Source organism: Hyalella azteca, unplaced genomic scaffold, assembly GCF_000764305.2.
Source record: "Hyalella azteca isolate HAZT.00-mixed unplaced genomic scaffold, Hazt_2.0.2 contig11462, whole genome shotgun sequence".
In the NCBI taxonomy this organism is placed as follows: Eukaryota; Metazoa; Arthropoda; class Malacostraca; order Amphipoda; family Hyalellidae; genus Hyalella; species Hyalella azteca.
Window position 1 is genome coordinate 74,330 of NW_025941461.1, and position 12,783 is coordinate 87,112.

The window sequence follows — 12,783 nt, forward strand, 5'->3', positions numbered from 1 at the left end:
ATTACGTCCTATCTTGTATGATAAGAAATTTGTAAAGCAGTGGAGAAAAGCAAGAGCGAGACAGTAAGCATCTTACCTCCGAAGATGGTGAATTGGCGACAAACTATGGAAATCATATAAAATAACATTGAGAGTTCAGGACACTATAGTTAAGACGCAAGAGGCAGACTCTTGACATCTTTCTCATTAAAGGTGGTCAAGCGTAGAGGCATTCATCCGCCACCCAAAGGCCGCCCTCATGCAGCTCATAACTGATTGTACGAGTTAAGATCGTTCTAACTTTGTATAACTCTGCATACTAACACCAACCCACGACCAAATTTTCATAATAAACCAAATTTTTTACATGGATTCGTCTCATCTTGTTTTTTTTTCATTTCTCTCAACAACCAAAGATAAAAATGTTTGGTGGCGGAACATAACCTCATCTTCACTTTGCGTGGACAATTTTTCGTCCTCAAACAACAATAAACCGAATTAAACTTGTCACTGAACACCTCGGATGATGCGAGTCTATCAAATGTAGCATTTGTATCTAGCGACGTCTTTGCACAGCAACGGTCATTGACTGAGATTCTCAGTACGCCATGCGAGTTGCTAGTCCAAAAATATCGTAACAATTTAATTTGACGTTCATAATAAATTGGCAGTTGTCTTTGGAGTCCTATTTCAATTAGGTTCAGGAACTTTATTTCACAATAACATTTAGCGGTGGCAGAATGGGGAAAAGCCACGGAAGTAGGCACCATTGAAAGCAGGAAAAGTCATGATTAACGGTTACAAGGAACACGGAGGATGGACGATTATAAGAGACACGGACGTATAAAGAGGCACGAACGTAAGAATAGGCACGGATGGAGGAAGAGAGACGGAGGGAATTAGAAATACGGAGGGCGTGAGGGACAGGCAGAGAGGAGGTGGTCCGACAAACGATCGTTCTCTTCCTCCTCACCTGTGACGGGACTCTAGAGAAGCCGTGCTCGGTATCGTGGATACTTGATGATCCATCGTCTTCGTCCAGCCGCTCTAGACCCAAGAAGTGGTTATAGAAGCGAGGGTCTGAGTAGAAGTCGCCGTAGAAGGACTCCTTTGAGGCAAGACACTAACGCTCAGGTAATCCATCATCACAGGTAAGAACCTACCAGCGTGTAGGTAGAGACCAGCCAGAGCTAACGATTGCATCTATTAAACTACCCATCCAGCCGCTACACCGACACCACATTTCACGCGTAATATTCAATATTCACGCGTGACCCTAGATTCAATGCGAAAGCTTCCCTTTAAGATACGATGATTTGACGAAAATTTGGCTTCGTAAACTGGGAATTACAGAGAATCGATATATGGAAAGATTAATGTTCGAAACGGCTAAATTCTCTGGTAGCACAGCGCTATAACGATACAACAAATACTATTAATTCATTAATTCACCGATTCCTCTGAAAGTTTCCAAAAAAGGAAATGTGGTTCGGCGACGCGGCGGATGAGTTGAGAGCGTCTCGTAATAATGCAAGGGCGCAAGGCATTGAACAAGTGGCTAATGTCGTGAAAATGTGCAGGCAAAAAGCATATACGTTATCTGTTTAATGTGGAAAAAATTAAAGCTATGGCAGCTTTTACCTCCAAGCAAAATACGTCAGTCACGGAACTGTACAGTCGATATTTATACCACGCAAAGAATGCACGTGAGGAATGGGGAAATATTCAGGTGTTACATTCCTTCCTGTACAAAAATACGCTTAACTTCTAGTTTCAAATAATACACTCAATCATTTTGCTGGGCAATGTCATAAGTAAATTATTGACTGCAAAGGTTTTTTCTTCTCGACTACATATTGTTGGATATCGATTTTCCAATGTACAAATTATGAATTTGCTAAAATATAGATTACGTGGACTGAATTTTTTTGAAAAGTAATAAGTAGGACAGTAGCTGATACGCGTGATTTGTTTTACAATTAATAATCAAACGAAGAAAACTAAAAGATATATCCATTAAGTTATATCTGTGCCAGCTCCAGTAGCATTTTAGTGACGAATTAGTTATCAGGAGAATGGCAATAGTTATAAGTAACGCTTGTTATAAACATGACTTTATTCACCCGGGTCACTGCATAAGGTGACCTCGTCGCCTGACATAGAAATATATTTTCCATGAATGAGCTCTCCATTTCGTCCATACTAATACGCTCTGCCTAATTAATATATTGTGACTTTGTACAAATTTATCTAATGGTTAATAGAACAAAGGTTAAACTAGCGGGTGTGGGTCAGAATGGCAGAGGAACAATTGCAAACTCATTAATAGGCCAACTTAAAAAATACTAAAATTACGAATTTTATCTTAAAACACTAAAGCAATTTTCCATGTCTCTACTTGGCGACTGTACCTTAAAATTGTTTTTAATTTGGTAGGGTTTGTGTCACTAGCTCATCATCGTTCACAGTCCCGAGCCGACATACTTTTCGTCGTGATTACGTCACAGGGGATTAATAATGTGAAGTGTCAATCAGAATAAACGTCTAAAATTGAAGAGTCCGAGGTGAGTGTGACCGTTGTGGCACAACGATGAATAGGTCTCAACATGCTTATAAATCTGGAAGGTAAATTCGGAACAAGGCTGCGAATGCTGGTGAAATCATACCTAGGGGCTGAGAAGAAATAAACATCATCCCTTATCACTACGTTTACAGCTGGCCATAGACGATATATGCACTATATAGGGTATGTCTTCACTACGTCCATGGCTGGCCATAGACGCTATATGCACTATAGGGCATTATCAGAACAATGCACGTGGAAATGAAAGGGTAAAACACAACGCCAATCCGCGCGTGCGCAAGAGTGAAGAGCAAACGAGTGTTAACAAAAGTCACAATGTTCCTCCAGAACAGCAATATTAAAATTAAGATATACGCGCTACTCACGCTCTGATCATAACGTCTACCCTCCGCATCATAATAAAGGTCCTGATAAAACTCAGGTTTCTGCTTATCGCCCGAGTCCCCGAAGACCGACGTCTCGGGCGCTGTCTCGAAGCTCTCGGGGTGTCCAGGGGTGCGGTCGCCCCCCGTCGCCGTATCGTAGCTTCCCTGCAGCCGCAGCGACTGCAATGAAATAACTGAATTTAGTGCCACTACTTGCAATAAGTCGTATATCTATTTCCTTTCAATTAAATCAAAATCAATAAAAAATCCAAACCTTAACAACCAATCAACCGAATCTCAACGCGCTCTGAAACTTCACTCGCCTATTGCAACAGTCCAATGGACTGTACAAGTACTGAAGTAGAAGTACACATCATACAAGTACAAGCACAGAATGAAGTACACTCTTATTTCTTTCACTTCTTCAATTAGACATGTACCTGCAGCCATCCTATGAGCACCTCGTTTACTCAACTGCTAGATTATTTATACCCAGAAGATGATTATTTATGTCCTGTAGATGATTATTTAAACCGTAGATAATCATCTTCAGCTTGATTATTCATACCGTAACGCGTCACCAGATTTTGCAAACCTTTCACTAGGACAAATTCTACGACTTGTTGACCCTATTATTGTATCTAGTATAGACAACTATAGAAACAAAACTCTAAAAAACTTAAATAGAAATGGCATTCTTTTTACCAAAACTTATTTGCAATAAATATAAATTTTTATTATAGAAAACGACTTAAATCTTAATAAATTTCTTTGATAAGCGTCACTCTTCCTTGTTTTACTTTTTAGGCGATAAATCAAGCTTCTATTTTTAAATAAGTGTCATCTTTTTTTATTGGCAGTATAAGCGATTAATGAGACTGCCATCCAAATTAGTTTCTCAAAATTTGCCTTTCATTCAATATCATAATAATCAATAAATTAGGTTAAAATTTGAATTTTTCTCTAATTATGAAATGTATTATAACGCTACAATTAAGAATATTTGGGTAGCTACGAACGCGAGATTCTCACTGCCGCATCGAAGAAGCGCCTGAACCAGAATGACTGCTTACCTGTCACTTTAAATCAATAACTGAATTGTTCTTCAATAATATCACTGCATCTAGTACTCCTACCGTGCTTTAGTTATCGATTAACTCTACTGACACCAAAATTTCAAAGACACTTGAAACCAAAAACTGTCAATGAATCAAAGCCTGCAACCTAACCACGTGATGCACACGTTTAAATGTTTCCTACAAGACATCTTCCAATGCACATGTTAAGTAACTCTTCGAATTCCCTTGTAAAGCAAACACAACAAAAAACTATTGTTTGAATTATGGTCTCACTTCAATAAACTACGGCTTTGCAACAACCATCAACATATCAAAGAAAAAAGCACGAACAAAATTACAAACGAACTAAAATCCCGCTCCTGTTAACCTTTACCATCAGCTGGATTTAAAATTAAGAAAAATCCTCCCTTAGAATAAAATCCATAACTGAAAAAAAAATTCAAAAGATAAGCCTTCGTTATGACTCACCTGATCAGCAGACTCAGAGCCGTGGATGAGAGGGGCGCTGGTAAGGGCAGCACGACCCTCAGACTCATCAGAGGGCATATGTTCGCTGCTTACGCTCTCCTGCTTCTTGAGCTGCAGGCGAGCCCCGGTTGAGTTTCCAACAGGGGCTTCAGCCACAACAGGGGCAGCATCTTTAGAGGGCACAGCCCCAGCAGGCTTGCCCAGTTGCCCAGCAGCGCTTGCCTTGCCAGCGGCAGTTTTGTTTGCCTGCTGGGCAGCAGCGGAGGCGGTCTGGGCAGCGACAGCTGATACTTCCTTCACTGCCGTGTTCAGAGTGTCACTCACTTTAGACGTCAGGCCCGACAAGCCACCGAAGAGGCCGCCGCTTTTACCGGGCTTGCCGCTGCCTCCGCCGAAGAGGCCAAAGCTGCTTCTGGTGGGCTGGGCTTTGGAGGCAGCAGCTTGTGCTGCTTTCTGCTGCTGTTCCAACTCCTGCTGATGCTGTTGCTGTTGTTGATGCAGATGCAACTGCAACTGCTGTTGTTGTTCCAACTGCTGCTCTTGCGATTGTTGCTGTTGCAACTGAAACTGTTCCTGAGCATGTTGCTCTTCTAGCCGCTCTTTCTCCTGCTGATGTTGCTGTTGGGCAACGTCAGAACCGAGTTTGGATTCCAGTTCAGACGACATCGAGGCTGCCGCTTCGAGCTCTTGCTGCTGTCGCCGCAACAATTCCTCCTGTTCTCTGAGGTATTTTTCCTCCTCCTCCTCGGAGAACGCAAGCGTCTGCTGAGCCTGCTGCATGACAGCGTACTGCTGCTCTTCGGTCAGAGGGTTGCCGTACTCGTCGTACATGTAGCCGTGTTCGTCCAGGAAATATCCTTCTGGCCACGTCGGCTGTCCTTGGTACTGAACGTTGTACTGCGCGTCGAGCTCCATCTGCTGCTGCTTCTGCTGCTGCTCCAATTCACGCTGACGTTGTTCTATCAGCTGCTGCTCTTTCTTTTGCTGCTCTTGTAATAATTTCTCTTCTCGTTTCATTTGCTCCTGCTGCAACTTTAGCTGCTTTTCTTCTTCCTCCCTGCGTTTTTTCTCAAGCGCTTTCTGCTCTTCGAGCATCTTTTTCTCGCGCTGAACTCTTTCCTGCTCGGCTTTCTTCTCCTGTTCTTCTTGCAGCTGCTGTGGTGTTTTCGGTTGGCTCGAGAAAATGGAAGGCTTCGGGAAGGTCGTCGACAGGTTCGGTTTGGCAATGGAAGGAAGACCAGAGAAGAACTTGTTGGACTGCTGAGAACCTGACGTCGACGAAGCTGTGCTCACTTTTGCGCCGAGTTTGGGGATCATTTGCGAAGTTGATAGTTTGTTGAAGAGTCCGGCAGCAGTGGTCCCACTCTCTGGCTTGGCCTGTGACGTTAACTGGGGGGCTTTGAAAGACGACGTCACTTGGCTGCCGAAACTCAGGAGTTTTGAAGCTGCAGCGGTTGCTGAAGTAGCTGCGGAGGAAGCCGCAGTTGTGGTCGTCACAGTTGATTTTGTTGTTGTGACGATGGACGTGATGAGAGGAGTTGCCTCGTACGCATCTTTGCCAGCACCGTCGCCAGCAGCACTCAATTCTTCACTGCTGTACTGGTAGCTAGCATCTTCGTAGTAAATATAGTTCCCGGCTTCGTCATAGTATCCGAAATTTTTTTCGCAATCATCATACCAGCCTTCATAATCTTCTTGGTTCGTTTCATTGTACTTTTCAGACTGGTAATCGTAATTATAATATTGATCGTAGTTTTCTTGCTGCTTGTAATCGTCTTGCTGTTTGTAATCACCTTGCTGTTTGTAATCATCCTGGTGCTCGTAGTCACCTTGCTGTTTGTAATCACCTTGCTGTTTGTAATCATCCTGCTGGTCGTAGTCACCTTGCTGCTCGTAGTCGTCTTGTTGCTCGTAGTCACCTTGCTGTCTATGGTACTCATCATGATGCTTGTCGTTCTGGTATCCCTCATCGTTGTACTCGCCGTACGAGTGTTCGACGCCACCGAAGTCGAAGGTATCGCCGGTGTCAGCCTTGAGCACCTCACCGTTCATGGTGACCTTGGCGTCTCTGCAATATGAGTTTCGTCAACCAGCTTACTAATGATGAGTAATAATAATCGGAATAATATAATAATAGTGATAATAAATGAAAATAATAATTTTCACCCATTTTCTTAATGCACTCATTTAATGCTGAATCAGTGAATACGTCTCAGCTGGTAGTAGTTAGCAAAAATACAAGGTTTGTTTTATGTCCACTCAATTTATGAGCTAAAATTTAGCCTGATTGTAAACACCGGGTAAACGAGCTTAACAATCACATTCTGAATGAAAGACTATAGAGTTGCTTTCTCTAGTAATAAGTTGACGTTTGACTGGACGTTAAACTGAAACAATATCTAATCGGAAAATAGTCTAGGTCCTCGGAAAAACGGAACAGAAAAATGTAAATTAAGGTAGACACCGAAAGTCTGGGATCAACTGATAAAAAATTAGAAGTGATTTCATTTCCTTATCTTACGAACAAAAAACACTCATAAGTTGTAGAGTTGAGATTCTCATTCATACTTGACGGTTATATCTCAAACTTAGATAAAAATTGAATGATATCTCTGTAAAAACTTCAAGTTAACTACGTGGAAATCTCCACAAAATTGCACGTCCAAAACTGTCCACTATTTTCCAAAAACTCGCACAAAAATATTAGCAATTACATCAAACGACGCAGCTGACGCTGAAATATTCAGGACTACACAAAAAGCACACAAACGACTACATCGCGAGACTGAGACACTCAAAACGCTTAACGTAATCAAGTATAATACCGAAAAGTCGTAAATACGAGTATTTAGGATTTCCTTAATTTTTAAGGATAAACTACAAAACTTGTGTCAATCTCTTTTAGATGTGTAAAAGTATCCAGGACACATATTATTAGTCATGAACGAGCTACAAGTTACAGCAGTTAAGTTTGGATTTTTGGCAAACACGAATGCTTTGAGGAAGACAAACGTAAGCCATTAAACATTACGTAGATCAATTTCTACTGGGTAGCTTAACAGAATTAGATACCACAAGGAGTGCGCTAGAACTTACACCATCAAAACACATTTAAATCTTGATTAAGCAGGTTAAAAGTGAAGAAAAAACATTTAAAAAGTAAAACGCATAATCGGCTTACATTATTTAGGAATTACAATATATCTGCGTATCGTGAGCATCAACGATGAATGAAAGAGCGCCACATATAACAAATAAGCGAAAGAATTTAATTGTTGTCACCGTTGTCAAATTCTTTCCCAAGATAAAATACCGTAATTCTTTCAGTAATATAAAATTATATAAAAATAGTAAAACCACAAGTACTGTTCCAAGAATCGATGACATTTTTCTCCGTGAAAAGGGGAGCTTTCATCCTGTCCAAGGTTTGCTCGGCAAAGGGTCGAACCAGTGCTACAACCACTATCAATACTCGTGTTTTAGGAAAGACAGAATGCCATTATTTAGATAATTTTACCCATTCTTTTTTCTGCGTGATAGTTGTGATTTTCGAAACAAACCCCAATAGACCAAGTGACATCATGCCTTCACTGTGCAGCTCATCACATGAGTCAGAGAAGAAGCGGTCGACAAAGTAACATAGCAGTAGACGAAGTAGTATGCGCAGTAGTGTGCGCAGTAGTACTTGTAGAGTGCACAGAGACGTACGTGAGCACAACACGAGCAGTAGTTGCAAGCACACCCAAGTGCAACGTGGCTGTAGAACTCTCAATTAGTTCATAACCGAACAATGCTCTCTTGCTGCACCGTTAGCTCATATCACTAATTGTCGAGCATGAACAAAAAAACGGTAATTGATGACGCTTAATTTAAAGGCCAAGAAATGCTTGGTCACGTCAAAAAGCACGTGAAGACTCGTGCAAATGACAGACTCTGTGTGCAGATGCAGACTCTGACAGACTCTGCGCGCAGATGCAGACTCTGCGTGCAGATGCAGACTCTGCGTGCAGATGCAGACTCTGATAGACTCTGCGTGCAGATGCAGACTCTGACAGACTCTGCGTGCAGATGCAGACTCTGACAGACTCTGCGTGCAGATGCAGACTCTGACAGACTCTGAGGCTGCGGCCGCGAGGGGTGTCTACAAAATAATTTGAAAATTAATTCTGTTATATGGCATGCATACCTGAGTGTTGATGTATTCATTTGTTAACCTGGAAAATTCGCGAAGAGGAAATTATGAAAGATTGCATGGCGATCGTCGGTTTGAACTAATAAAAAAATATAACTCAGTACTCACAGCAGTGAGTGACAGATAGCGCATTTTCTCGTCGACGAAAATGTGAAGTCACGGACAGACGGACATGACGAGCACAATAGCGCCTTTTTCCATAAATGAGGAAATGCCCAAGAAATGGCATTAACAAGGAACTGGAACTGCTTAGAGACAACAAATTAAATAAACTTAATTCCATCACAATCTGGTATACGGGATAGGAGAATTATGTGAATTCAACGACAGAGAGCTAATAAAAGCCTCGGTAAGTTATCGGGATGGAAGGCACACAATTTCATTGTTACCTTGGCTTCAGAATAATTCAAGTTTGTAGGGATGCTTCATAAAATCTAAAGTTATGTAGGGATGCTTCAGAATAATTTAAGTTCAGCAGGGAACACTTTCATTGCGGCCAACTCACGCCGCAATGACTCTAAACACTTTAGCTATGGAACCAGCGACATACTCTCAGCCTACAGACCTCATAGCTATCAAAATTTAAACTCACAGCCAATAGAAATATTCTAACTCGAATAACACAAGCTGTTATACGTGACTAAAAACAAATAATATACGATCTTGTCGAGCTAGTAATCATCGAAGAAAGTAGTATCAGTTTTAACTTGTAATCATCGCAAAACCTGCAACTATCTACAACTTACGATACTCGCTATAGGATTTGAGATTACCGATATGGAGACACAAGTACAAGCAATTAAATAAAAAGCACAAGTGTCAAGGACCCAAATCGGACCTTCTAATAAATGCACAGAAATAAGGAAAAATTTACTGGCTTTTGCATAACCTGGGCGCCAGTTTAGAACACAGATTTTCTCTAAACCTATAATAGTGACAAAAGATCGATATCAGAATATATGACGATCTAGGGTCACTGAGATTTGAATGTGATCGACTGAAAGCAGGTCTGTTTTCCTTTTCTAAGGAAGAATGAATAACAAATGACTCGTTCAAGATGAATTGAAACTTCTTAAATCAACGTTACCTTGACCAGGCAGGTGTTAGGAAAGAATCAACTCCATGATGTTACTTTTGACTTAAGCCCTGCAATCGCAATATAATTAAGGATTTAAGAGAATTTTTCTACAAAGTGAACTCCCTGAGCGATCAGACTTCGGTACATTAAGATTAGAAATTTGTACAGGTCAACGCAGCATGGCTGTTAACGTATTAAGCATCCTTAGCGATGTGCATACAGTTGAAATGCCACCAGGCAACTGACGTAAAAATAACGTAGTCCAAATGTTGATTCAACGAAAATAGCTCATTTTTACAATGTAATTTGTCAGGTGGGTTACAGAAACGTAATGTGAACGGTTAATCCCAAGTCATATAAGTACATATTATTTCAAATTATCAATAGTGCTGACCACGAGCAAGTTTTCCTCTTCCGTTGGCATGAGACGACGCGTCTCTCACGTCGTCCACGACGTCGTCCACGAAATCGTCTTCTAGAGGCAGGTCGTCGACGTCGTCCTCTGCTTCGTCGCCCAGAAGCACGTCGTTGTAGGGTGGCACCTGGTCGCTGGGGCTGAACAAAAGATACGCTGCGTTAGAGAAATCACCGTTAAACGGTATTTACGTATATACCGGCGTTTCAGTAACCGGCCGGCAAGTGAAAACAAACACCCTGTTGCCGTTTTTATTCCAATTTTACAATAGAATCCCGAGTATCCTCTAAAAAAAACGGCGAAACAGTTTATTTTCACAGGGTTGCTAGAACGCCGGTAAGAACGTTTCTTTTTCACCGTTTTTTCGAACAGTGTAGCGTCAACCGCTTAGTATCCTTAGTAAGTGTAGCAGTCCCAGGCCACGCTAGCTACATAAAAACAAATAGAAAGTAAATGAGAGAAACTCTGTAAAACTGGCACGAAACTAGACGAAAAATTTGTTTCACATCAAGAAAATATCACTTGGTATCAGAATGCATCATGAATATTATTTACTGCGAAGTAAAAGAAATTAATTTATAATTAACTCGTTAATGAATTGATTTGTAATTGACTTTAATGAGATGACCAACATGGGATTATCATGAAGCCCTGATAGTTTCTTTCAATACTCAGCAGAAAAACCCCACTCCAACACACAGTATAATACAAACAAGAAACTATATAAGGTTTGTATATTAAAGAGAACACAAGGAAAATAACTAACTTACCACGCATGAGTTGAATTCAAGACAACATTGATCAGATATTTTCTCGTAATTTTTAAATCAAAGGAAATGATGAGCGAGATACTCATTAATATAATGATGAAGATAAAAATAATTGACGCGGTGTCAGACGATGGAATTTTATGCAAATTACTTATGCAAAGTCTTGAAATATTTGACTTCTTCTGACCAGACTACAGAGTTTGAATTTTCATGTCAAATAAATATTAAATTTATTCAAAAAAATCTGTTCAGGACCTTGAGAAAAAAATCCGAGAAGTGTTAGCTGCAGTCAGCAGGACATTAATGTTTTCAGCGAGCGTACGATTATGATTATTAAACCGTGCTAGAAGATTCGTAAACTGTTGCTTTTTATATGTTATTATACAACATTCATAAAGAAATATTTCACATAGAGGATATAATTAGTTGGGTTCTGCTCACCTGATGTAAGGATTGTCCCAGTCCTCCACCGGGTATCTGTGGAAGAGTGCAAGAGCTTAAAACACAAATTCAACATCACCATAAAAACATACTTGTGTAATCAATGCCTTTTCTTCCTACAAGTTTTTTCTAGTGTACAATTTGAAGTAAAAAATAACCCTCCACAGCTCACTCTAAAGGACAATAATAGTAAGAAATTTTAACGTCACCACCAAAATCTAGTAACAGTGCATCACGCCCATCCACATTTAAAACGCCCATCCGACGCCTAACGGCCAAAAGAGGGTCAAAGAACCTTTTAAAAAGTTATCACCTGTAGTCCTTGCGGTTGTTGGGGCGGCTGTTGTAGGACATGTCGCCCTCCTCGTACGTCTCCATGACGTCACCATCGAGCACCGTCTCCGAGTCCTCGTACTCATAGTCCCCCTCGGGATAGTCGCTGTAGGCGCCTTCGAAAGCGTCGTCCGCGTCGTAGTACAGCTCCTGCTGTGACATGTCGTAATCGTTGTTCTGCGACATGTCGTAATCGTTGTAGCATTCGTTGTACGACTCAATGGACTGGTCGATCTGGGCGTCTTCGTAGGAGTTCTCTCTACTGGACGTCAGCGACAGCTGCGGAGTGGACGTCTGATGGACGGTGGACAAGAAGTGCGAGGCTGAAGAGTTCGGGTGCTGGCCTACGGGGTAGTTCACGTCGCTCGTGTAGTCGCTGTCTTCTGATACCCGAGCTACCACAGAGGGAAACGTCAATTATATATTGGCTAGGTATTTATCCTGAATGCGTTACGTCAGCGATAGTCTTGGTAATAGGAGGTACTTAAACTAGAGAGTTTCGTACCCAAACCTTGAAAATAAGCGACTATCAATAAAGGCTAAGTCGGAAAAAATTATTTACGGCTGATTGCCCAACTTGTTCAAATCAAATAAGGAACCAAATTGCGATGTTTTAAATGTAACAGCAAGGCACCTTTCAGGATTTAGACTAAACCAGAAAACGGCAGACGAGGATCCAGAATGCGAGACCGTTTTATTAAGCATCACGCCTTAGAGGCGAGGAGCGAGCCGAACAGAAAAGAGCGAAGACTCACAGACAAGAGGAGCGGAGTTGCTGAGACCGTCGTCGATGAGGTAAGTTTGCGAGAGGTCGGATGGCATGAAGGCGGCTGAGGGCGGAGAAAAGTCCTGCTCCATGATATGGTTGAGAGCGTCGAGGCGCTGCTTCAGGTCGTTCGCTTCCGACTCCTCCAAGTCTGCGCACAATTCGACAGATCAGTCCCAAAGACACGAAGTATAATTCAACTACACTACCCTAAACTACGGTAATGTTTTGATGCAAAGACTACAGAATAACTGGTCAGACTAACAACTTTTGCATTATACAAGGGAAAATTTTCAAAGAGTCTAAGGACGGT

At 41.4% G+C, this 12,783-nt stretch overlaps 1 protein-coding gene across 1 annotated transcript in view; it reads right to left on the reverse strand.

Annotated features, from left to right (window-relative positions):
* The window catches only part of LOC125178631, a 73,317-nt gene that overhangs the window by 14,402 nt on the left and 46,132 nt on the right, over positions 1-12,783 (reverse strand). The window contains exons 6-13 of the mRNA XM_047882847.1: positions 12,460-12,621; positions 11,685-12,099; positions 11,372-11,407; positions 10,140-10,300; positions 8,427-8,616; positions 4,476-6,543; positions 2,929-3,108; positions 953-1,087 (exon numbers count right to left, since the gene is read on the reverse strand). Coding sequence (XP_047738803.1) covers positions 953-1,087; positions 2,929-3,108; positions 4,476-6,543; positions 8,427-8,616; positions 10,140-10,300; positions 11,372-11,407; positions 11,685-12,099; positions 12,460-12,621 — 3,347 coding nt within the window. The remainder of the gene's footprint in view (positions 1-952; positions 1,088-2,928; positions 3,109-4,475; positions 6,544-8,426; positions 8,617-10,139; positions 10,301-11,371; positions 11,408-11,684; positions 12,100-12,459; positions 12,622-12,783) is intronic.